We start from the raw sequence: 24504 nt of genomic DNA on the forward strand, positions 1-24504 counted from the left end.
ACATGCCTAAGGGAAAATGCCGACACGCTAACCGAGGGACTGCGAATTTCGCACATTAGGACCGTCAATCTTCCGTTTGCACCCACCTTCGGTTTGGGTGGTAACCCGACCTCTCCTCCCGCCAAAAAAACCGCGCTGCATGCTGCTATACTGCAGATTGACGGTCCTCGGATTTGCAGTCCAGGACCTTGGCTGGTACTGCCACCGGCGCTTATGTACGCATTTCGCTGTAGGTAAGTGAGTCTCCTGTTCTCGTTCGGCTCCCCATCTCCTCCACCTATCTAGCAGCTGTGCTCATCAGCCCTTACTGATCTATAATTACATTTCTAGCGTGCTCGTCGTGATGGGCATCAACGACTTATGGGAGGCACGTCCTCCCCATTGTTCACTCGCCGGGTGATGACAACTCACCCCGTTTTTCAGGTCCTCGAACCTGCTGCAGCAACCGTGCCCCTCATCTCTCTCGCCATCCAGGGCCGCTACGAGGGACCCGCACCGCATGTGCCTTATGTTGTGGGCGTCGACGCAAGGTTCGTGTTCTCCCGCTCGCTGTCTGTGCTTGAATACTCACGTTTAAATCTAGTGCGTGGTTCGAACAATGCCAGCAGGGCAGGTGGCACCGTGCGCATGCTCAGACGGGCCAAAATCCTGCCCTCCGCACATTTTTATTTCGCCTCGCTCGCCTTGCCCGTCTGCCAGTCCAGCTAGTCTTCGTGTTCGACGGCAACCAGCGACCGCAGATCAAACGGGGCCACAGGGTATCCACCAACGACCATTGGATGGTCAAGCCTACGCAGCGACTACTGAATGTGTTCAATGTGCAATGGATCACGGTGAAGGTACAACAATTCAGATGGTGAGTCTGAACAATGTTGGGTCTTGCAGAACCTAGCTGCTATTCGACCCTAAAGGGTTTCTGGACCAGGCTCAAGGCTCAGAGGAGAGGAAATATCATAGAAAACTACTGAGCACTCAGACTCATACTGGTAACTGGTGAAAAGATTGATTGCTTATGTAAGCTACAAAAGTGCCAACATAAGGTAAGGTAAAAACAGTCTCTACAAGCCCAGCCAGAAATGAATCCCTACAACGGTACGTTTTTTTCTTATTATTTTTTATTCACACTTTTCACTTAGATCTATCTACTGGCAGGCTGCTGGAGAAGCCGAGGTGCAGCTGGCGCAGATGAATGGTGCCGGTGTTATTGACGCTGTCATGACGGACGACAGCGACGCATTTGTTTTTGGTGCTCACACTGTCCTGCGCAAGTAAGTTCTCTCTCGTTCTCTCATTTGCATGCTCTGATCCATTTCAAGTTCGACGTTTTCAATTGATTCGATGGTCAAACTATATACAGCGAGTGCGATTCAAGAGCACGTGGACTGCCATCTTACTGGCGATGGATTCCTCACCCTTGCCATATGCTGCGGCGGCGATTACGACAAGGTAAGCTGAACCAGTCTGCTGCCAGCCTGGCTGACGAGACCTGCTTTCCAGAAGGGCCTGGTGGGGTGTGGTCGTGAAACGGCGCTTGGCCTGGCTCGCTGCGTGGATGCTGGTGTGCTTCGCACTGCCATGTGTGGCAACAGCCTTGATGGGCCTCTGCAACGGTGGCGGGATGCCGCTCGGTATCATCTTGTGGATGACCCCACTGGAAAAATGGGACGTTCTCATCCTACTCTTGCACGCTCGCTCCCTGACTCATTCCCTGATCCACATGTTGTCAACTTGTATGCACGCCCTACTGTCACTGCAATCACCAAGCTGCCTATTCTCCAATCCCCTGCCCCGCCCGACATTGCTCCACTTGCCTCGCTTGTTCAACAGCTTCTTGGCTGGGAATCGAAGAAGGTCGTTAGCACCTTTCGCTCGACGATCTGGCCTGTCGTGGTCTTGAATGAAGTCCTCGAGGACCTGGCTAATAATTCTCCTGCAAGTGATGAGGTTTGTCGCCGTTCTCCTCTGCGTGGAATATTTTGATTAATGTCAGGTACAGATTGCCCTTGCTCCTGCCTGCACGAGGGCAGTGTTTCAGAGCCATGCTGTGCGCCCGAAAAAAGCCCTTGCAGGTGTTCCAGGGCACAATAACGATGTGCCCACTCATGACCTCGAGCAGTCCACACTCCAGTTGCTCGAGGATTCACCTGGCTGCTCTCATTGTGAGGATCGTGCACCGCGATCTCACAGATACGTTTGAGTTTGGCTCACCGACAAAATTTACGATTCCTGGGTGCAGACAATGATTCTGCAGTCTCCGAATCATCCCAGCACCTCAAACGCTACTCTCTCTTCTGCGACCGGTGTCATTGATCTCACGCGCGATGACGAAGCAGTGGCGGTCAGTGATGTCATGGACCTCACTCAAGATGGGGATGATGTAGTGCCCTGGAGCGCCGGTGCCAGTCATAACTTTATCGATCTTACTCTCTGATACACTTGTTATTTTTCAACCTACTGTATCTAGTGCCCCCTTCCCCCATGTATTTAGTATCGCGCAGCTTGTATAGCATTGACATCATCATCCCAAAACACGAGCCTGTGTGATGGGCTCTCCTGACATCCCATCCTAATTCATGCAGTTAGCTCCACTGTCAATATTCTGTGGACGACGGTCATCTCACGCACGTCCTGGCACATGGCGCACCATAAGCCATCATCAAAGTCGAGTATTGGTATCTACATGCTAGTAATATATTATTTTTGTCTCTAGGAAATCCAAGACATATACGACAAGCTCCGTAAAATTCTGGATGGGCAAGAGTCTGTCAAACTATACCTGGAATTCTTGAAGCACAGCAATAAGGTAGATATGCTGGTTCTGAGGAACACGAAAGTGAGTATTCTCGTTATAGATTAAATTGTCATTAATATTTGTCGCCAGGACGTTCTCGAGGCCCGGACGTCTATATATCATACCTCAGTCACTCTGCAGAACACCTTCATGCACACTGGAACAACTTCCGATGTGTTCCTTCGTGAAAACCTTGAATGGCTTGGTTTAGCATCTAACTGTGCCAAGTTATCTACGACCACTGCCCTCGGTATCGGAGAAAGCATGGCCCCTTGTCAACAACATCTTCGGGCGCAACAGTTGGGGCCGCAGGTGTGGAGACAAAATAACTAGATTATGTAGCGCATACTTGTGTGTACAGTAGTAGATTAGAAAAATTTACTGTTAATGAACTACTGGACAAATGCCTGAGTGAACATCGAAGCTACCTTACTTATGATCAAGAAACCTGCTCCTCAGGGTTGTGGTCCACCGAAGATTTGGCGTGTCCGTTGTTCGACAATGTCAGGACGTGTCGTCAGAAGCTCGCGCCACTTTTTTGCAACGGCGTCGTCCTTGCTCGACAAGTAAGCCCTGCCACCTTTTGTGTAGCAAAAGGCACCACGGGCCAGTGGGTGGTTGAGGTTGCCACCAAAAAAATCGCGTGCATCTTTAGCGTCTCGGGCAGCAGCAGAGACTCGGTGCTCTGCAAGACGGTTCAGGATCTGTTGGTAAGAAAAAATCTTACTATTCTCATCACTGAATGCACGCCAGAACGAGGTGTTGTCTGGGTATCGCTGCCGTTCTTCAGCAATGAACTTGAAGACAAATGAACAGTCAGATAGCATGTGTGACTCGCTGGAGATCAATCATACCTTCCAATTTCCCCATTCTACTCGAAGTGCATCCCATGCTGCAGTCTTGACACCCTTTCCTTTCTTGTAGAACTCACCCCAATACTTGACAGGGATTCCACGACCGTTGACAACAAGTAAGTTTGATTCCTCCCATTCTTCACACAGCTGGTTGATATCTTTCGAGAGGTGGACTGTAGGAGGTGACGGCACAGTTGTCCTGTCATACGAAAACTGCTCTTGGCCAAGGTGCGCGATTCCAAGGTTTTTGGGGGGGATTACCTCTGGAGGCAGAGACATGGATGCTGTCTGCATCATTGTGCGAGGTTTGGACGGCGCGTTGTTGCTGACAATGCATGCTTCTGCATGGGACTGGACAACTGTGTTATGGCACCCAGAGCTTCGAGTCTCCATGTGTAACGTGCGTGTATCTTTATCTTTTGATTTCATCAGTGTTTTCATATCGAGAATGTGCGATGTGAGAACACTGATGTGATTTTCGACATTACTGAGGTCCTCTCGCACAGATGACATGTTGGAATCCACTTTCCGCATACGAACAGCAAAAGCATCCTGTTGCGGACATTCTTCAGCTTCGGTTGTCAAGGCAATTTGTTGGTGGCAGCTTTTTCGCTGCGTTATCGGAGGTACACTCAAATCGTGAGGCATACCGAACGCTGACAGCACTGCATGTGCCTTTTTGACAATATTATTATAGGCTTCAATGGTATGACACACTTCTGCTCACCCATGCTGAATTTGCAGCTTGGTCGTCATCCTGGAGTGCCCGTTGCGTGCGATTTGCGCTCTTCTTGCTTTTGTACGTAATTGTTTGTTCTTCGATTCCAAACACCTCCTCAATCCTTCGTTTCGAAAGGGATTGGCGTGAGGCATGTTCCCCTCGTTTCCGTTTCAACTTAGGCCTGAATAAGCTTTACCAAGAATTAGGTACACGAGCACTGATTCAGCACACACGCCGGTGACACACCTCAGCCACTCGTCTCGGTCATTGGAAAACTGACGAAGTCTGTCCAACATCTCCATGCGATTGCCACAGGTTGGCCTGTCATAGCTCTTGAGCTTCTCGTGTAAGTTAGCCTTCGTTGTCTTCGCTGTTCTGTTGTATTTTCATGAATTAAATCAAACATGCTGAAAGGGGGAGAAATGTGTGACATACACTGTCCAAATGAAAGATTCAACTGCTTGTCCTGGTGTGTACATTTGACCAAGTACGGGCAGTTCGAGCTCTTCTGACTCTGAGTGATGTTGAGACATGGTGACACCATGAACTGTAATGGTAATGTATTTACGTGTCAGTTTCAATGTTCAAATTGAATCAGGGCATTCAAGTTAGTTTGTTTCCGTGCCGGCCGAGTGTTTCAATTCTCGATCACTTGGTCTAGACTCTGAACCCAAATTTTCTATCATGTCCGAGTCCCTACTACATGCCTTCAAAGGTGCTGATTTATACTTTACTGAGTCAAAACGCATCAGTATTGAGGCTGCAGAAGAGGATCAGACCGAGGAGGAGGAATCTCTCCTCAACAGCTTTGATGTTGATGACTGTGAAGCTGCCGGCACCCTTCGGTTCAGTACTACAAACACTGCTGGTGGCGAGGACAATGTGAAAAAGAAGAAGCCTAAACACAGCAACAACCAGTTAGCATCTAGTTTGCAGGCAGCATCAGAGGGAGTGGTTATTGGTACAACACTCTCCGACTACCAGAGGTATGGCATGGGACCAGCGAAAATTTCTCGAATCTCACGCGTGTGATCTCTCCAGATACTGGAATCAGTTTAAAGAATTTTGTGTCACCATTGACAAAGCACAAGTTGCGAGCGAGATTGACAATCTTTTTCCGAACCTTCCAGCTGAATTTCCAACGTGGATCGCACTATGGATCATGGATAAGTGAGTGCATCAAATGTTGTGTTTATTTCGTGCTAAGCTATGGAATCGAGATGCGATGAAAACGATATATGGACCAGGAAAGCAAAGGATCCCAGTGTTCCACGTGCAACGTATGGCACAGCACAGAAGATGCGTGCCGCCATAAGCCACAAATTTGGCAGAGACTACCAGCTCGGAACACAGCCATGGCTGGAGCACCCAGCTATGCCAGGCAGATTCATCGGAAACCCCTCACTTTCGGTGACGATTTCACAGTATATGGTCAGTCTTCATCGGCGAAAGGTATTGGACTTTAGCATCATGAAAATTGGTGTTGGTGCTGATTTCACGCTATAGATCCGAGCAGGCGAAGCAGTAATGAGTGCTCGCGCGATGGATGAACCTACCATGAAGAGGCTCTGGGAATTTGCATGGTCCACAGACCGAAAAGAATTTGGCCCGATCTCACGCAAACGAAAGGCAGAAAATCCTTCTGAATGGGCTGGATTTTTGCTCCACGAGATGCTTTATTTACTCTACCTTCTCTCCATGCTTTGCCTGCTCCGCTACGACGAAGCATTGCGGATCACCTGGGCCGATGTCACATTCCAGGTTCAGGACTTGCTGATAAAAAACCACTGGCTTGATGCGACTCCCGAGCTTTTCACGTCACAGGTCAGCTACCAACCTGCACAGTTTCGAGTGAAGCTAGAATTACCATTTCGAAAGACACATCAGTATGGAGGTCAGTGACTGTATGGGCTGTTGCCCACCTTACGGCTAACCTCGAACCCATAGGCATAGCCCCATTTTACATCTACGCTGATCCTGACCGACCGTGGATGTGCTTGCTGCGAGCATTCGCTATCTGGTGGCTAATAGCTCACGAGAGACACAGAGAACTCAATGGGTTCATCTTTCGCAAAAAGATTGGTGTGGACAGCATTAGTGTGAGCCCGACGGACTGCATGGTGAGCTCAAGGTTAGTAGTCATCAAGAGAATTAAGGTTGATATGTTATACTCAGACCTCGGACTCCTTCCTCGAATGCTTCCGGAACAATCTCCTCGACATAAGTGTTGATCCGCGTCCATACGGTACCCACTCGTTTCGTCGCGGCGGGTGTCAATTTCTGCACACGGTGCGAGGCTGGTCATTTCGGAAGATCTGCGACTGGGGTGGGTGGGCTGAGAATTTCGACAACCCTGGTACCATATTCAAGTACCTCTTGTCTTGGAACGACAATCCAGCAGAGGCTCGCGAACATTACATGAACCCAAACAGGCCAGGCTGTGACCCTTGCTATAGCTGCGGAAGAACTTGTCATTGTGGTTAACTAGATACTTACAATACATGTTCTCGTCGTGTCTCAACTAGTGAATAAGTGGTGATATAAAAAATGCCGTGCATTGGGGGCAGACCCATCTACTCGTGGTTTATCCGACAGCCGTGGCCCATTGGATATGCCCATCTGTCAGGGTGCACAGGTGCGCACGAAGAATATCGTTTGTGACAAAACAATTCCCTATAATTCGATAGTAAGTGAAAATTGAGAAAACTCGTCCAATAGAAGTTCATACCTAAATCCAATTGGATCTGCGGCGACTTTCTTCAGTCTGTCAGGGTGCACAGGTGCGCACGAAGATATCGTTTGAACAAACGAGTTCAAGATGGCCGTGGCCCCATTGGAGATCCCCGGTATCAGGGTGCACCTGCCTCAACACTGCAACAAAGGTTAGACCCGCGACGAAGAAGTAGGAGGACGTACCAATGCGCTCGAAGATGTCGTTGACAAACGAGTTCAGGATGGCCACGGTCCCATTGGAGATGGGCACATATCAGGGTGCACCTGCCTGAACACTGCGACAAAGGTTATAGACCCGCGACGAAGAAGTAGGAGGACGTACCAATGCGCTCGAAGATGTCGTTGACAAACGAGTTCAGGATGGCCACGGTCCCATTGGAGATGGGCACATATCAGGGTGCACCTGCCTCAAACACTGCGGCCAAATTAGACCCATGACGAAGTTGATGTAGAGGTAGGATGACGTGCCGACGCGCTCAAAGATATCATATGAGATTGGCCTTGTTGGAGATCGAGAATCGAGAACCCCGTATCAAGGTCCACCTGCTTCTTTGTCAGTGGTTTTTGCAGGTGCCTTGGAGGCAGTCAACGACGTCGGTCGTTCCATTTCTCGGGCTGCTTTTTGATCCGCGAGACGTCGATCGGTGTCGATCGTCGGTGGTCGAGGTCCAGGCGCACGTGGAACGGTATTGGCAAAAACGAGCGCAAGAAACTTAGAAACATATCGGGGTGAACGATATTTAAAAGAGGTTTATATGTTGTACAAAATGTGAAGACAATATTTAATATTTAAACTAACATAAAGATGGGTGCACGACTTCAAATTTTGGTGGTGTTTTGTGTGTAATCCAAAATATCAAATATTCACAACCATATTCCCACAGACAATATGTCAACAAACATAAGAAATATAGTCAGATTTTTCATGTCTGCTTCAACTTAAAGTTCAATTTCCATGTAAAACTTTGGAGAAAACTTGAAGTTTTACAGATGACATGACATTAAAACTCGATTTAAATGTCAAGCTTTGGCAAAACTTCAAGTTTTCTCCAAAGTTTTATGTAAGAATCAAACTTTAAATTGAAGCAGACATGGAAAATCTGATTATATTTATTATATTTGTTGACATATTGTCTGTGGGAATATGGTTGTGAATATTTGATATTTTGGATGACGCACAAAACACCACCAAAATTTGAAGTCGTGCACCCATCTTTATGTTAGTTTAAATATCAAATATTGTTTTCACATTTTGTACAACATATAAACCTCTTTTAAATATCGTTCACCCCGATGTGAAAGGAAGGCGAGCGCTGTGGCTGAGTCGTCACGTGACAAGTTTGCAGTCTCAAGCGAGGACTGCAAACGCCACTGAAAGGACCGTCAATTTTTCACACGAAGTTCATTTCGGAACCAGTGTGGGCATCAATTTGCCCATCAACAAGCACCAGAAAGATCCGCACGCTGTGCATTCTCTGCGTTCTCAGACCTTGATTGTTAGTCGAAGTTCTGGCGTGTCGATGTAGTCTCGGCCGTCACGGCGAGTTGGTTCATGCGAAATAAAGATGGCGTTCCAACCCACATTTCCACCCAGGCTACCGTGCAAAGGCGCGAGTCAACAGAAGAAGACCTTGACTCTAACTGCATGATGGATCTAATGTGGTACGTTTTGGATTGGTTTTTATTGGAATAAGCGTTGATGGTGTGCATTGGCAGTACGGTACTATGGCACGGGTGACTTATTCCTTCAATTTCTGATTCTCTGATGATGTATCAACAGAATGTTACCGTCTTCAGCTATCGTGCATGTGTGCAACGTCTTCTCTCATATTCTCTCTCAGCGCTCTCTTCAAGTTGATCTAGGGGTGATGTTGTATCCGACTCAATCATGGAATCTCCGAGTCAACCAGGACATCTCTGATGAATCCTGATGTCTCTCACTACTGCACCCACTCCATGATACAAATCAAATATTTTGCGCTCATCATATCCTGATGATACGGATAGCCTTTCCGGCAAGATAATGTGCGTGAAGCCATAGATGACCTAGGGACGAGATGAGACATTGAGCTTTATGCTCGCAGGGAAGTTTTGGCAGTCCGGGTAGGCCGCGAGTTTGTTGAGATCCTTTTTTTAATTCACATCGAACAGCGATAGCCATGAACGCCCGCCAGTTGTTTGTTCCTCGTTTAGCATCTCATGCTTCTAGTAGCCATGCAGACGCTGAATACCCATTTGATATACCGCTCCGTAACCAGATTTCCTGAGGCCAGCCCCAACGTACTGGTGGTATCCAGAATGTACTTGACTCAATGTAATCCAAGACAGACTTGGAGAAGAGGGTTCGCCAGGCCGGCATATTCAGGAAGCACAAACTCGCTTGCAAACTTAGCTCCGGGGATCATCAATCAACTGGACATAAGCGCATCGTTCTCTAGCGCATCGGGGCGTTTCAGCGGTATTTATCATACTGATATGCAATCCTTAGCGCACGCCCCGATGCAGGTCTAGTCTTCTGTTCTGTGGAAAGGGCTCATCTTTTCTTCCATCATCCAATCCTAGCACATCTTTTGTTCAACCTATATCACCTATGGCAAAATCTGCATCTATCCGAGGAGAGGAGACATGTCTGGTCTCAAAGACGCGCATATATCCACTGCAGGTGTTGTTTCAAGGTTGATTTCTACTTTTCGTACTATTGCGGCGCCTGTCCCAAGATATGGATCTATCCGTGACGGCGAGCACGATGACAAACACACATTGAGCTACCACAAATCCTCCGTAGCCAAGTCGCAGCCTGCACAACTCCTTGAGAGAATCCATGAAGACAGAGACAGCAAACGAGGACAAAGCGCTGCTTGACGCTCGCGAGACAAACATGGCCGATCATCCCGTATTGCGCAGGGTGAAGCGCATCATCCGGAGTCTGACACTGATGATCTGATCCACCAAATAAACTTAATCGATACTGTCATGAAAGTGGGAATAAATAAAAGTGAGTTCCCCCGCTCCTTGTAAAGCACTACTAGACAACCGCTAACTTCACCAAGCATTATACACAACTGCCAGTCGATATATGCACACGCTCCTGGAAAGCAATTGAGGTCATGCCGATTGCTGCGTCGGATTCGGCGACAAGCGTAGCGTAATATTCTCGAACGCCAAGGATCAGGCGTGGTCCCAGCACAAATAACTCCACGACCTTGAAAATCTGAAGAAACCCAGCATAATTCTGAGTTTTCAGGGAGGACTGGTCCCATAGAAATGATAAATCGTGGTCGCATGTAGATGTAAGTAAAATATTGACACACCGTTGAGAGTATTGGAGAGAAATTAATGATGAGCTGGAAGCAAGAAACAGCAATAAAACTGGCATGTCCGATGCTTCAGCGAAAAAAAGGGAACGAAAACATTAGCTCACTTCGCAAAGTAAAGCACGTGAGTTTTCATCAACACCATGAAACAGTCCTCGATAATCCCTCCTGCCGGATATAATCGCAGTTCACGGAAGTGTTTTACCGCAACCCAGACTGCGAGACACAGTGTGAGGAACTCCCACACAATGAAGAGTATCCAAGTCACAGAATCCAGAAGTGGGATATCTTCTGCATAGCCAATTGAGCACTGATAAGTGCCAGAAAGAATGTGTTCGTCTGCAATTCATCAATGAGCCCCAAGCACGTTTGTTTTGATCCAAAATGAGGAGTACCTCTTGAAGCATGTATCATCATCAGTACAGCGACCACTCCGTTGAAAATATTGACAGCCAGGAAGGTGACGGTGAGAAATATCAAGATTCCTCTGGATCGTTGATACATGGCATGTAACCGAGTGATGACGATGGCTGGCAGCATGCTTCAGTCAAGTCAGAACCACTAAGGTCTCGCAAGCGCTCACCCCACAGGATTGGCATTACCAAAAAAACTCATCCAATTTCGTACGGCGTATATAATAAAGCCTGACGAATTCAATCAGTGATCAGCCTCGGGTGGCACACACTCCAAACAGACTCACATCTGTGGTAGTATGGCATTGCAGTGGTTAGTGAACCAAAAAGTCAGTAAAGAACCACGCCCACTCCTACAGGGCACCACAGTTGATTATAGAGGAATAGTAGCCATTTGTGCAAAGGACTCACTTTATCTGTCAGCGAGATGGTCGAAACATCGCCTGCATGCCGTTGGTCAGAAGAAGCGAAGACAGTGAATGTGGTAAGGAGACATACCCAGTATGGACAGGCTGATTATGAGAGATAGACGATTAGCACAACGCCGACTATTTAGTCTTCCGAACATACACAGCAGATAAGATTCCAAGGTAGCGCAACCTAGGATACTTTCTAGTCAGCACAACATGGCAACCGCGACAAGCAAGCTACATACACTGAGATACAGAACTGTCATTAAGGACCGGCGTTGCCTCTATAATCAAAAGTGCTTTAATGTGTTTTCTTCTGACAGAGAGTCTACTCACCCAAACCAATTCTACCTATAAAACTATTCTTAGCGAGATAGCTGCACCGATCATACCATTGACATACCTCTTGTCCGAATGTAAGTGCTGAAATCACTTGTAAGATATTGGCAGTCCTTTAATACCGTCATGCTCACCCCAATCATACATCACCCCAACAAAGGCGGAAACTGAGAAACCGCAGCCAAGATTAGATTGAGTCAGCTTCGACATCCGCCTGCTCTCCACGAACCTATAAAATAGTTTAGAAAGCGATTTGGATTGATGGTCGGCCACCGAGTGAGATCATCTGAAACCATGGTCATATCGGTGGAGAATGGGTGTGGGTGAGAGGAGAACTTGGTGGATACCTGACGATGGCATTCGTGCTAGTTATACCAACATCCAGTGCTTGGATCACCCAAACAAGATCGAGGGAGGATGGTCGTTCCTGCTTTGATTGGCCGAAGTAGATATTTTTGCATGAAAAAGCTAATCCATCCAGGGACTCATAGTAGATGTTGGTGGTGAAATATTCGCGCTAGCAAAACACTTGAACACCGCAAAAGATTGAACAAAATCACTTGAAGAACTGTTCGTAATCTTGTCCCTTGTTTCCAATGCCATTCCTGATATTTTTGTGCTACACGTGCATTAGTCCATCAATATTTGGGATCAAGTACTACACCATCTATTTGATACATACTGCCAATCATGGACCATGGTGCGAAAAGCCTGTCATCTCCTCTCCTCGCCAGCACAACCATGGAGCATAACAGCTTATCAAGGCCACTCAACAAATGCACATCACATCGGAATGACGCCAGACCCAGAAAAGTCAGCCGTCGAATATAAGGGAAATCGACACGAAATAAACAACCAAGCCTGATTTTGACCAAGTTTATTATCCTCAGAATGGGTTGTTTGGATTATGTAATAAAAGCTTTTGCCGAACAAACCCGAAGTTCGGAAACCACCTTGTCCAATATGATTGTCGGTGCACTGTCCTAGGGACTCCTAGCCCACCTCTCTAGCTCATCTTCTCCCAGGAACGAGCGGGATTATGCTATCTGGGCCAGGCACGTGGAACGTTCTTACATGGGTGACCTGATAGTGCTGCGGCATCTCAGATAATCTATCTTCGTCATCGTGCAATTTAAATCACTTACACTTGCCGTTTAGGCATGCACCTCTACTTCCAAAAAGTCCTGGCAGATCACATCCAGATCATCAAAGACGCTGATAACTACCATTTACTTCACCAACTCAACTTCACCGACCACTTCCCACACACAGCATACTAAGTATTATCAGATTCGCCCCTCAAGAAGGAGAGGGATCATGAGGAGTCTCAGGGTGCCTGTTTAGTTCCGGGTGAGTCAGTGTAGTTCCGCAGTGTCGTTGTAGCTGGCTCATACAAGATATCGGAGCTTCTATTGCATATACACATATATCGTGTCCACTCCAGTTGATCCCTATCCTACAAGAAGCGCAAGGTAAAAATGATGTGCATACACGAACAGATTAACTGTGAACTGTCATGGGGATACATGCTTACGGCATAACGATAAGACTACTACATCCTGTGATTGTGTTTCATCAGAGTCGTACCGCCTTTATCGTACGTTTCACATCCTTTTGATATGATAGCTCGGTGACTTGGGCAGAGAGAGAGGTGCGCATGAGGCGGAGAGATCACCGATACCCTCGATAATCATTGACTCGACGGACGATACGTCTTTTCGATGGTAACATTACATCTAGGCCCGTATTGGTTGGCCAGATGGACATCACTGATGAAACTACTCAACCGATGCACGGTCAACTCACATACCTGTATTTGATCGGGGCCCCTGGATTCATTCCACCTTTCTAGTTGACATCATGCGACAATTCTTTCGGTCAATGCAGGGACAAATCTGCTGTAACGCTCGTTAAGACATAAAGGTGCTGGATGGTGGAATTTCTAGTACGACCGACCCCCTTCATAAGTCTACCAAGTTCATTGCTCGTTTACATCACCCTAGGACAATATGACCCTAGTCTCAAATGATCCCACTTTCTGGCATGTCATCAATACGAATCGTACTAGCAGGTATTTTGTAGGTTTGTGGAACGCCGGGATAATGAAAGTGATGTTTCAATCTTGACCTTGACTATGATTTCATAGTTGTCGCTTCTACTGGAGTGGTTTACGATTCGGGTGAGCAAGGTAGTTTTCACGAACCAACGATTTGAGTTTCTCATGGTATTTCCAGCATTAACATTCGCACAAGAAGTAGGTTGATCCCATCGGAGTATTAGCCATCTCGCTAACAGTTTTATAGGTTGAACTGGTCTGGGTAAGCAGACTCTCACTTCAAAAAAAACGACATAATTAACTGGTGGCAGAGACAGCGCTGGTCGTTGATGACCGTTCTGTATCTCGGTGTAAGAAGTTCACGTTATAAGTGTGATTGGCAAGTCTTGCTGATTTAAAATCCTAGCTGCGCTATATTATGATAGTATATGCTGTGTATGTATGGAAGACCAAACAATTGGTGTTGTGCTAACCAGCCATCTCTCACGATCAGCATCAGTATTCTGAGTATGTCTCCCCATATGTTGTGTCTGTTTCTTCTGATCGGCAGCATGCAGTATATGTTCCGACAACAGATACAGTGAGTATTCTACACCAATGCATGATATTTCCGCCTGATTGACTGTACTCCTATGTAGGGGTGAGTGATGTTGTTGACCCGCTTCCTAGTTGAATTTGATGACTGTCATAGTTGTGAGTGTCTTTGGAGGGTGCAGTCCTCCGAGGCCGACCACTGATTGGATTATTCAGGTTATATTATGTACTTCGCGCTATGCTGGATCGTTGTAATCGTACCTGCAATGCTTGGTGGTGAGCTCCACCTTTGATGATATTGACTTGATTGAAACATCATGCAAGTCATCACGATCGCGCGGCTACATGCCATGTATCAGGGGTCAAGAAAGATGTTGATATTTCTTGTTATCATCTTCCTGATTGTCAACATCTCTGGCGCGGTGATAATCGGCATGATGTTGAGGCATATTTCAGCAGGTAAGCTTTAGTTTATAAATGAAAGACTTGAATGCATCGGGATCATTGACTACCACCAGAGGAGGCCATTCTATCTGGCATATACCAGTGCACTATTAGGCTCGAGGGAGATGGTGCACTTCTGTGTACTATGTATTTGATGCTCATCACTATATGGGAGATCCTCGTAATGTGTCTTGCAGGTTGGGTTAGTGTAAGACACTTCCGTGAACTGCGACGACATTCAGCAGGAGGGACGATCAGAGATTGTTTCACAGTCTTAATGAAATCTCACATTGTTTACTTTGCGAGGTGAGTTTATGATCACAATGCGAATGAAATTATCTTTTCCCGCTGAAGTTTCGCTTACACTAGCTTTGTTGCTGTTTCTGGCCCCTTGTTCGGTTATTTGTCTCCAATGGTCTCAACAGTATGTTGATCTCTCATTGATCTCTACATGCGAGCACGGTTCATTATTTTTATAGGCTTTATCTGCTCTGGAAACTCCTATCTATCTTGGAGTTCTTCAAATATTTGTACTTATACAATTATCCGTGCTGGGACCACGCCTGATTCTTGATGTTCGAGAATATCATGCTAAACTTGTGGAAAACAGCGATGCAACAAGTGGCATGACTTCAATTGTCTTCCAGGAGCGCGTGCATCTGACAACCAGCAGTAGTGTGTAGCAAGGGAAGACATCGGGTACTCTACGGAGGGCAACAGAATATGACTTTGTACGTTTCATTATGGTGCCTGCATATGTCATCTGGTGTTTTGACGTGGCATATCAGTTGCTCGAACTCTGCGGGACAACGGCAATGCGCTGAGTTACGATCTACCTGGTCAAGCTTATGTGCCTGACTCCGTCACGAAGGTCTGCGAACATCCTTCTCAAATCTTCACATGACTACGCTGATCAGGTCTTTGCAATCCTCAAACCAATGTCTCTTTCCCCGCATATACTCTGCATTTGAGCTTCCTGTGTCGGCCAAGCGAAGGAACTGTCCCTGGTGGAGTTTCTCCATATCTCGAATGATTACATGTAGATCTAATATCTGTGCGTGAGTTCTGCAACAGCATCGAATGATAAGGCTCGCAGCTGTCTCGGATAATTTGACTGATTTTACTACAGTACATATGTCACAATCACAAAAGTACACGCCCCTGTCGTATGTCCAGAGATTATATCAAACTCATCATGGGCACGAACCGGTGTATATGTTTGGTAGTCACTAGTAGCCACTGTAATAATTATGAGCGATGAATACAAAGAGGAAGCGCACTTTCAATTGAGCATGATTGTCAACGGAATATAACGTAGGTTTCCAAAACTACCAATTGCAAATTTTGAGATATCAGTGTAAGGCTGGTTCGACCAGCTTCTCACCCCGATTGACAGTATCGTCTATGTCTGATACAGTTAAATAGAGAAGGGACCACATAGGGAGATCAAAACGTGGGCGTGGACAGAAGCTTTCACAGATAAAAGAGTCACCTTGCAAAAACGCTGTACTTCAATCAGATGATAGTGTAGAGAAATGTATATTGATAATCGAGAAGGACAAGCTACAGATACAGGCCTTCGGGAGTGCCTTCGTTCTTCCTGTACAAAACCTACAACGACTCAGCAACATCACCCGTAGTTCAAACACCCAACTTACCTTTTCCCTCGCAGCAGTGAAGTCTGCTTTCGTCACCCGCATCCGACGTTCTCGCAAAGCTAACATACCGGCCTCTGTGCAAACAGCCTTGATATCAGCACCAGAAAGATCATCCTTGGCCATGATGAACTCCTCCAGATCAACATCATCGTTCAGGCTCATCCGTGACGTATGTAATCTGTAATGGATTATTCAGTCGATGTAAAATCGGTAAGGGAAGAGGAGAGGCCTACCGGAAGATATGCCGCTTGGTCTTTACATCAGGCAGTGGGAATTCAATCTTTCGGTCTATACGACCTGGTCGGATAAGTGCGGGATCTAGCGTCTCAATCTTATTCGTGGCCATGATAACCTTGACGTCGCCACGAGTATCAAAGCCATCAAGCTGGTTGAGTAGTTCCAACATTGTTCTTTGAATTTCACGTTCGCCACCTGATGTTGAATCATACCTCCAAAGATAGTAGCGTCAATATTCGTAAGTGAAAAGTAAAACGCCTCGCTTACCGTTTGGTACCTATGGCGTCGATTTCGTCGATAAAGACGATACTTGGGGCATGTTCTTCGGCTACACGGAAGAGTTCACGAACAAGCTTGGGACCGTCACCAAGATACTTCTGAATAAGCTCGGAACCGACCACGCGCAAGAATGTTGCGGACGTTTGATTTGCGACTGCCTTGGCAAGGAGGGTCTTTCCTGTTCCGGGGACCCCGTAAAGGATGACACCCTTCGGCGGCTTGATTCCCATCTCCTCATATAGCTCCGGATGTGTTAGCGGGAGTTCGACAGATTCCTGGGTTAAGGAGAGGAAAGGTTACAAGATAGCTCCGATATAAAGGAGGAATCCTACCTTGATTTCTTGGATTTGGTTCTCGAGACCACCAATATCAGCGTAGCTTTCTGTGGGAGCCTTGTCTAATTTCATGACACTGACTAGAGGATCGGTATCATCCTCCAGCACGCCGACTACCGCCTGATTCTTGTGGTTTAGTAGGACTGAGCACCCAGGCTCAATCCTATCCTTGTCGACGAAGCTCATTATCGAAACGTATGACTCCGGGCCACTTGCAGTACTGATGATAGCATGGTCATCATCGACGATCTCCTCTAGCGTGCCCACCATCATCGGCGTCCCTCTAATATCGTCCACTTTAGACCTTTCATCCTGATTCTTCTCCTCACGAGATGATTCGGGCTTCATGCGCTCTTGGTTGTGAATGAATTCCTCTTCCAGGAGTAGGTAGTCTTTAATGCGGTCCATCTTGAGTAGACGAAGCCTACACCGTGTAGCAGGAAAGACAGGGGGTAGCTTTGAGGCAGTGGCTGGTCCTCGTCTTTTCTTCTTGCCAACACGAGTCGGCAGAGGCGGTTCCCATTTCTTCTTTGGCGGCTCGGCTTTTTTGTCCTTATTATCCTTATTATCCTGTCCCTGAGGTTGACTAGGCGGCATGCCAGATGGAGCGTTTCCCTGTAAGACAGTCAGATAAAAATGAAGGACTGTAGCTGGCTACAAACCATGTTTGCTGAAGTTCAATGGTGCTGCAAGGTGTACGTTAGAAGGACTACTCGACGCGTCAGTCCATCTGAAACGGGCGCGGAAAAATAATTCCATATATGGATGTTGTCCCAACGCGTGGCAAGTGACGCTGCATCACTGCAGCTCACTGTGAATGCCCAGTGCCCATACTTTTAGTTGCAACATAAACTAACCATGAGCCATCCTCCCTTGAATTCGCGATTCATAGAAGCAGGTGAGTTTTATGTTTGTACGACGTTTGTAGTCATTTGAACAACAAGTCATACAGACGACGATGACGATGACGACCTAGACGAGCAAGACATCCCCGGGTTCTCAGCACCATCGCCAGCCGTAGATAAGGGAAAATCAAGGGAAACAGAGCAGCTAGCAAAACCCTCTGCAGCTCCTACTTCAAATCAGAACGTGTCTGGCAACATTGGTTCCAATAGCTTGTCTAGCAGTTCCAACAAACAAACTGTCGGCGGCATTCGAGTCGAGACTCGGTAAGTCTCGCATATCATATTTGTATCGAATCCTGTGCAAACATTTTTAGGTATTCTGGAGCGGATACTCTCGATGAGCCTGTCACCACCACAATCGTCAGTGTGACCACCCTTACTCCGTCGTACGAGCTGACCCCAGGCCCAGGCACGCGACCTGCTTTCGGTATACTCAAAGTTGGTACATGTGCTCTACCCTCGTAAGTCCGGTGGACGCGAAGTCCTCAGGTTTGTGGCGCCTGACAATCCAGTCGAGCTCGTTTGTTGATATCGTCTTTGCAGAGACTGGGATCTTTGGGGCCCGTTATTACTTTGTCTATGCCTAGGCATCATGTTGAGCGTGAATGTACGTCTTTTATTTATTGTACGTACAAGCGGCTATATACTGTCCACACCCAGGCACCATCGAACCAATCATTAGGGGTATTCACTTCAGTGATCGTGATCGTGTCCGTTGGCTCCCTTGTCGTGACCGTCCAGGCTAAGGTGGGACATTCATCACCCCTTATGCCATAATGCTAATTTTGCCTTCCAAATGGTCCTAGCTTCTTGGTGGCAGAGTGTAACCAAACTTCCTTATCTCATTTCCGTCTATGGTCCTTACGCTCCAATAACTAGGTCCTTCTTTCAAGGGCTCTGTGCACTTGGCTACTGTATAGCGCCATTGGATATTGCTGCACTTATCTCATGCTTCGTGCGTGTCATCTGGGTGCGTGCGCCCGTGGCCGTGGCTGCCTGGGCTTGGTGCATATGGGGTATGCTCGACCCACCTTAATTCATATAATCACTGACTCTGAATTCTGTCTCCAGCATCCGTGAACTTCTTGGACGGTACAAAAATTGAACCACAGCGCATCTTGCTCGCTGTATACCCACTCCTGTGAGTTATGTCTGAAGTCTATCGAGCTACGAGAATAATGGTATTTTCCTGTTAGACTTTTTTACTTTGTCCTGGCGTGGATGATACTTATCCAATGATAACTTTTGTTTCAAAGAGCTACTTTTGTGGTAGCATGCTTGCACATTTCTTAGCTCAGTGACATTTTACTTGCTACGTAGCATGCTCCCCAATGTAACAGAAGCAAATACACACTAACTTTGCAAGGGACGATGACGTGGTGTATCGTCTACTCGACACTCTTCCCAAATTGACTCATCCGACGCACATACCAGAAAGGAGAAAATATTACTCTCGACTCGCAAGACATGTAAGGCTACCTGTTCCGTCTCACAAACGATAAGACCGAGATCACAATTGGACCCTACAGTGGGCCACTGCAGGCCACTGCATGTTTGACGAATTATTATCTGATCGAAATCATGATTAAATAAGATTATGGCGTAATGAGCACAAATTTGTCATAATTTTGGGCCTCCTAAAGTATGTCTTTTAAAACCATGACAATGGCGAATGTTGGGTTCTTGTCGCTTCCTGCAGAGCTGATATGTTACATTTTACTTTTCCTTACTCCAAGGGACCTTTGTCGTCGTGCAATTGCAGTCTGTTATTTTCCCATGATTGCAAGGTTCTAGGCTCACTTCTGTTGATACCAGACCTGCAAAACCATCAGGGATGCGGCTCAGAATTCTGTACAAATTCAACACAAGCTCGAGCTTTTTTCTCAGGGCTTTACCGAGACTATTACCCCTGGCCAGGACTCAATCGACTTTTTCAGAAAGAACAATCGTTTGAAGAAATCGGCACTCATGTCGCGGTCTGATTTCCATGTGAACACTGTTTTCCAAGAAGCAGTGCTTGCTGTGCATGCTGCTACGAAAGAGACACAATCCTTGAAGTGCGGGCTCTGGTGGATGTCCAGAAAGAGCGATCTCTTAATTCAGGAATGCAACACAAATACCACTCAGACATGGTCCAACCACATCTTGTCCCCCATGCCGCAGCACGAGTTGGCGACAGTCGTTGTCGACCCTCTGCAGGATCTTTTGGTCACAATCTCCTCAGTTGACTCCATCGATGTGCTCGATGTCGTGCAAGCTCACCACGTTTTTTGGCTTGAGATTCGTATGCTTTCAGCGCAGGCTCCGCATCCGGATTCAGCGTGCACTTCCTTGGACTGCAGCCATTCTTTTAATGAACGTGGCATTCATGATGTCATGTTTATGAAAGAACCTGCAATATGCGGGGATCGTGTAGTTGTCCCCTATTGTATATACGCAGACGATGGAGGGGCGGAGCTGATGTTCATACAAGTGGTAGATTGGAGGAGAGGACGGGCAGAGTGTGTAAGTTCTATTATTGAAGTTTTTTACCACTCTTAGCAGCAGCAGTATCCTGTAGGCCACCAAGCTCGAAATTGGCCCCACCAGAACAATTTCCATCTCATAGACCGACAAACATTTGTTGTCATCGACTTGCAAGTTTCTATAAACTTGTATACGTTACAAGAATTTGGCGGGCCGCCTCAGTGCCGAATTGTTTACTGTTTTCCAACATACGGCTCTCTGCGTCATCCATCGTGTGTCGTTCACACCACTCCGTTGGTCCAAGGCACAGCAGTTCGCCCAGACCTTATGCCCAGCTACGTATCCTTTCTTGAGTCCCAAATTATGGTCTTGGAGATGCTCCTTCCTGTATTGCCCGTTGTTTTGGTCATCGATATGGCCATTTTCTCAAAGAACGCCCTGCATCCAGAGGGCCTTATCACGATACCCTGGTTGGACTGGGGACCACAGCATACGTGCTGCTTTCCGCATGACCCAAGCCACCGAATCAGTGTTTTCGGTAGCAGAATGGCCTATGCTCTTCCTCGATATCGGACCCCCACTCCTGGACATAGACTGGAAGCGCTATCTACCGACGGTCGCTTCTACGTGCACATATGGGACTTCAATCAAAGAGTCGTTGCCCGTTCCAGAAGCATATCCGACTCTAACTCACCAGACCATCTGATCCGCAAGCCTCCTTTTCTAGCTCATACGTTTTATAAGAGTGACTTTAGCTCGAACCATTTTTACACTACTACCGTCTGTCATACATCTTTTCCGACGCGTGACTTTGAGGGGTTATTCTTGGAACATGATAGGTTTACTTTAACATGGGTAAGACGGTCTTGGTTGCAACATACAACGTTTGACGCAATTCCACTTAGGTTCGACCTGACGCAGTTGATATTCAGGTCGTTTCTCCTTACGCTGTACCAGAAACAAAGGCTTTAAGCTGTTGGCTCAGAGACTATATCAAACTCATCACGAATTTTTGGGCATCGATGACCGTTGGTATTATCTCTCACTCTTGATAATCATCACGAGTCATGATGCCTGTACCCGACTTCTAGTACATGGGTGAGGTGTTCGTAATCGTGAATACAGTGATAGTAGTTGGTACCATACTCAAGTCATTCCTGGCAGGCCTGTACATACGGCTACGCTGGCCATTGGTTGAGAGCTTCATGCAAGAAAAAATTATTCTGGCTTCTAGATGATTTGTCATCAACTTGAGTCAGGCCTGCAGGCAGTCACTCGACTTTTCGATTGATTTCCCAAGCTTCGGGAAGATGGCTAGTTCGCCTTTTCTTTCTGCTGTCAATTTTCCTGTGCCCAGGCAGTTTACTTCTAAAACCACGGTGACGGCTGTTGGATTCATGCCGCTTCCCACATAGCTTATGTCGCATCCTAATCCTCCTCATGCCAGAGGACTTTTGCCATTGACGGTTGCTTCTACGTGCTCATGTGAGACTTCGACAAGCGAGACATTGTTCGATCTGAAAATATTCACGACCTAAACTCACCAGGCCTTCTCGTCTGCACGCCCGGTCAGCTGTCCGTGTCGTGTCGTGGCTTCGGATAGAGATATATCATACTCATGCTGCAATCGTCTTCCATGCGCTCTTTTCGATGTGCTGCGATTGGTTTCAAACGTGCCTTTGGAACAGGACAGGGTCACTATAACATGGCAGGTGTTCTTGGCTGCGATATGATGTGGTCACACTGCAGTCGTGACCTGACGCTGTTAATATTCAGGTCTATCCATACATGGACTAGAACTGATGTTTCGGCTTCGGCGCCGATTATTACGAGGAACACAGCCAATTATACCCCTGGCCGCCAGCCTCGTGTTGTCTCGTGTCATCAAGCTATGACAATCAGTTTGAAATTACTGCAGACAGTTTGTGTTTTTGGCTGATGTGAGTTGCCCATGTTCAAGTTGTTCGGAAATAGATCCAGCACGGATGCGTCACAGTTACAGCCTTTCGCAAAATACTAGGCCGAGTCCAAAATTAAAACAAGACAACGTCGCTATGTCCGATCAGATACCATCAAGTTCCCCTAGAAGTATTTTTTTGGGACTGGCCTTTCTGCAAAAGTTCAAACGGCTGTCATTACATACAGGGATCGTAATAGACCATAAGCTCTCGGCTAGTGGTCTTGGCCTCCAGCGCTCATTCTTCCTCCCGTGACTAACGCGTGAAACTTGAGGCACGGTGTGTCTGCCGTGAGGTCACCTTTCCAGCCAGCAATCTCAGTAACCTTCTTTGGTCTTCGGTACGTCCGCACTCGTGCCAGCGGTAGGTAGTGGCACGTATTACGTGCTTAGTCCATGGTTTACACTTGCAGATCAAATCAGATACTATATATATTCAAAGTTTAGAATACAAAAATACTCGAATCAAGACCGCCAACATGCAGTGTTCATGCGCGAGTGGCCATCTTCCTAGAAAGGGTCCTCAACCGCTCAGCGTTGACTTTCCTCCGCACCGTATCAGTGTCCACACTCGGGTTACCCTTCATCACGCTCGCACTGGTTCTCGGCGCAACCGTGTACGTGCCAATCTCTTTTTGCGGGATCATAACAGCGTTCTTCCGGATGCGGTTCTTTTCTCCCTCCTTTGCACGTGCTAAAATAGCGTTGAGACGTTCGTTTGTGCGCTCTGTACCATCCTCCTCTGCCATGGGAACGACACGATCACGGTATGAGGCGCTGCGCTTGATAATGGGGCGTGACCAGGTGGATACGAGTTCGTTAGCGATGCGCTGTACATCAGACGTGACGCGTTTGCATTTGGTGTAAAACAACACAACCCGTCCCAGACCGGATTCTTTGAGCACGGCACTGTCGATAAATTCCATGCGTTTCAAAATGGGGAAAAAGTCACGCTGGATATTAAGGGCCGGTAGAGAGCGGTCTGGGAGCGGCTCCAGCCAGCGACGGACACCTTCCAAAAGATTGTTGTCCATTATAGACTGTGAGAGTGATTGTCTGGGGGATATTATTAGCGCTCGGGTGAAACAAAAAAGGATAGCTGCGCACTTGCGAAGGACCTCCATTACTTGAGGAAGGAGTTTCAATTTGTTGGTTGCGGGGAGCTTATCGCGGTTAGCTTGTTCGTCATCAGCTGCGGCACCAAGCATGGCCTCCCTGAGACGTGATACTTCCTCGTCTGCGAACCGATCCAAAATCTCTTCGTCATCTTTTTTTGGTTTCTTCTGTCGATTTGCCTTTTTGGGCTTAAGTATGGCATCGAACTGCATGTCTAGCCGGAGTTTGTTTGCTAGAGAACGGTTGGTCAGGGCCGGCAATTCAATTCTAAGACGAACCTTTCTCAGGAGGAAGTTCGTTAAGGTCTTCCTCGGTGAGCGGTTGTTTTCTCTTGCGTTTCTTCTGCACCCTGCGAGGTTCATCGTCCTCGCGACGTTTGACACGCCGTTTGGATTTGACATTACGCTCCTGCACGTAAGCATCGCTGGATTCTCCAGATGAGCCGAATGCATCTGGTTCAACGGGACGGCGTTGCTGCTGTCTCTGACGCTGTTGCGGGGCATCTGTGAGAGAATGAAAGGCGGTGAGTTGGAGATAAAGTGAGAATGGATAAAAAGAACGTGCCATCTTCCTCTGAAGATAGTTCAGAGCCGTCGCCAAAGATGTCGCGCTCAAGATTTTCGCCTTCCTGATTTTAGTTAGCAGCGCTGACATACGATTTGTTTGAAATAAAAGCCTACTGCTGTTGTTGCTGCTGCTGCTGCTGCTGGTGGCATTAGAGACAATGATGAGCGTAACCAGTGAGTGGAGTAAACAAGAGTAAAGTGGAGCTACCGGATTACATAATAAATATTATGACAAGGAGGAACTTCATCACGCCTAATTTATTGGTACCCAGGATTACATAATATGACAGGGAGGGACCACGCCTAATTTGTTCGTACCCCTTCCAACTTAAAGTGACCATGAATCAGAGTCACTAGGAAATTTAGCAACTGTCGA

At 47.0% G+C, this 24504-nt stretch overlaps 8 protein-coding genes across 8 annotated transcripts; 5 read left to right on the forward strand and 3 right to left on the reverse strand.

Annotated features, from left to right (window-relative positions):
• Window positions 1-86: 86 nt before the first annotated feature.
• F5891DRAFT_1153604 (PIN domain-like protein) lies at window positions 87-1980 on the forward strand (the record flags this gene model as incomplete). The annotated part of the gene is made up of 7 exons (XM_041365193.1): window positions 87-233; window positions 331-367; window positions 424-530; window positions 584-833; window positions 1153-1268; window positions 1317-1446; window positions 1498-1980. Exons 1-7 carry the CDS (start codon window positions 214-216, stop codon window positions 1978-1980), a joined length of 1143 nt encoding a protein of 380 aa, XP_041218567.1. The 5' UTR covers window positions 87-213.
• Window positions 1981-3246: 1266 nt separating this feature from the next.
• Window positions 3247-4899, reverse strand: F5891DRAFT_1196959 (uncharacterized protein; the record flags this gene model as incomplete). Its single annotated transcript, XM_041368403.1, has 5 exons — window positions 3247-3588; window positions 3646-4320; window positions 4373-4547; window positions 4613-4741; window positions 4802-4899. 5 exons carry the CDS (start codon window positions 4897-4899, stop codon window positions 3247-3249), a joined length of 1419 nt encoding a protein of 472 aa, XP_041218568.1.
• Window positions 4900-5050: 151 nt separating this feature from the next.
• On the forward strand, window positions 5051-5540 carry F5891DRAFT_1196960 (uncharacterized protein; the record flags this gene model as incomplete). Its single annotated transcript, XM_041368404.1, has 2 exons — window positions 5051-5352; window positions 5408-5540. 2 exons carry the CDS (start codon window positions 5051-5053, stop codon window positions 5538-5540), a joined length of 435 nt encoding a protein of 144 aa, XP_041218569.1.
• A 125-nt stretch (window positions 5541-5665) lies between these two features.
• Window positions 5666-6850, forward strand: F5891DRAFT_1131410 (uncharacterized protein; the record flags this gene model as incomplete). The annotated part of the gene is made up of 5 exons (XM_041364665.1): window positions 5666-5818; window positions 5873-6127; window positions 6191-6260; window positions 6314-6465; window positions 6542-6850. The coding sequence occupies 5 exons, from the start codon at window positions 5666-5668 to the stop codon at window positions 6848-6850; spliced, it is 939 nt and encodes a 312-aa protein (XP_041218570.1).
• Window positions 6851-15783: 8933 nt separating this feature from the next.
• F5891DRAFT_69434 (P-loop containing nucleoside triphosphate hydrolase protein) lies at window positions 15784-17910 on the reverse strand. Its single transcript, XM_041372829.1, has 6 exons — window positions 17781-17910; window positions 17116-17733; window positions 16772-17058; window positions 16501-16716; window positions 16268-16445; window positions 15784-16220 (listed from the first exon to the last, which is right to left on the reverse strand). The coding sequence occupies exons 1-6, from the start codon at window positions 17781-17783 to the stop codon at window positions 16173-16175; spliced, it is 1350 nt and encodes a 449-aa protein (XP_041218571.1). The 5' UTR covers window positions 17784-17910; the 3' UTR covers window positions 15784-16172.
• A 27-nt stretch (window positions 17911-17937) lies between these two features.
• F5891DRAFT_1068106 (Yip1-domain-containing protein) lies at window positions 17938-19427 on the forward strand. The gene is made up of 10 exons (XM_041363176.1): window positions 17938-18016; window positions 18071-18287; window positions 18338-18383; window positions 18433-18512; window positions 18567-18630; window positions 18684-18770; window positions 18830-18846; window positions 18903-19039; window positions 19095-19164; window positions 19220-19427. The coding sequence occupies exons 1-10, from the start codon at window positions 17977-17979 to the stop codon at window positions 19260-19262; spliced, it is 801 nt and encodes a 266-aa protein (XP_041218572.1). The 5' UTR covers window positions 17938-17976; the 3' UTR covers window positions 19263-19427.
• A 246-nt stretch (window positions 19428-19673) lies between these two features.
• F5891DRAFT_1068109 (uncharacterized protein) lies at window positions 19674-21749 on the forward strand. The gene is made up of 4 exons (XM_041363177.1): window positions 19674-19784; window positions 19839-20528; window positions 20574-21344; window positions 21395-21749. The coding sequence occupies exons 1-4, from the start codon at window positions 19683-19685 to the stop codon at window positions 21539-21541; spliced, it is 1710 nt and encodes a 569-aa protein (XP_041218573.1). The 5' UTR covers window positions 19674-19682; the 3' UTR covers window positions 21542-21749.
• A 1097-nt stretch (window positions 21750-22846) lies between these two features.
• F5891DRAFT_1068111 (transcription factor iws1) lies at window positions 22847-24337 on the reverse strand. Its single transcript, XM_041363178.1, has 5 exons — window positions 24246-24337; window positions 24127-24190; window positions 23841-24065; window positions 23554-23794; window positions 22847-23502 (listed from the first exon to the last, which is right to left on the reverse strand). The coding sequence occupies exons 1-5, from the start codon at window positions 24276-24278 to the stop codon at window positions 22935-22937; spliced, it is 1131 nt and encodes a 376-aa protein (XP_041218574.1). The 5' UTR covers window positions 24279-24337; the 3' UTR covers window positions 22847-22934.
• Between the last annotated feature and the right edge of the window lie 167 nt (window positions 24338-24504).

The sequence above is a fragment of the Suillus fuscotomentosus genome (genome assembly GCF_016647785.1).
Source record: "Suillus fuscotomentosus strain FC203 chromosome Unknown F5891scaffold_111, whole genome shotgun sequence".
Classification (NCBI taxonomy): domain Eukaryota; kingdom Fungi; phylum Basidiomycota; class Agaricomycetes; order Boletales; family Suillaceae; genus Suillus; species Suillus fuscotomentosus.

Excerpts from the sequence above, each read along its gene's own strand:
- F5891DRAFT_1068111 (XM_041363178.1), bottom strand. The coding sequence starts at position 24,278 with ATGCCACCAGCAGCAGCAGCAGCAGCAACAACA. Across the intron at positions 24,066-24,126 it reads ACTATCTTCAGAGGAAGATG|ATGCCCCGCAACAGCGTCAG; the intron begins GCACGTTCTTTT and ends ATTCTCTCACAG. Across the intron at positions 23,503-23,553 it reads GTAATGGAGGTCCTTCGCAA|ACAATCACTCTCACAGTCTA; the intron begins GTGCGCAGCTAT and ends AATATCCCCCAG.
- F5891DRAFT_1068109 (XM_041363177.1), top strand. The coding sequence starts at position 19,683 with ATGACAATGGCGAATGTTGGGTTCTTGTCGCTTCCTGCAGAGCTGATA. Across the intron at positions 19,785-19,838 it reads TTTGTCGTCGTGCAATTGCA|ACCTGCAAAACCATCAGGGA; the intron begins GTCTGTTATTTT and ends TGTTGATACCAG. Across the intron at positions 20,529-20,573 it reads GGAGAGGACGGGCAGAGTGT|TATCCTGTAGGCCACCAAGC; the intron begins GTAAGTTCTATT and ends TAGCAGCAGCAG.
- F5891DRAFT_1068106 (XM_041363176.1), top strand. The coding sequence starts at position 17,977 with ATGAGCCATCCTCCCTTGAATTCGCGATTCATAGAAGCAG. Across the intron at positions 18,513-18,566 it reads GGTGGACGCGAAGTCCTCAG|AGACTGGGATCTTTGGGGCC; the intron begins GTTTGTGGCGCC and ends TCGTCTTTGCAG. Across the intron at positions 18,631-18,683 it reads GCATCATGTTGAGCGTGAAT|GCACCATCGAACCAATCATT; the intron begins GTACGTCTTTTA and ends GTCCACACCCAG.
- F5891DRAFT_69434 (XM_041372829.1), bottom strand. Across the intron at positions 17,059-17,115 it reads ACCAAATCCAAGAAATCAAG|GAATCTGTCGAACTCCCGCT; the intron begins GTAGGATTCCTC and ends TCCTTAACCCAG. Across the intron at positions 16,221-16,267 it reads TCACTGCTGCGAGGGAAAAG|GTTTTGTACAGGAAGAACGA; the intron begins GTAAGTTGGGTG and ends GAGTCGTTGTAG.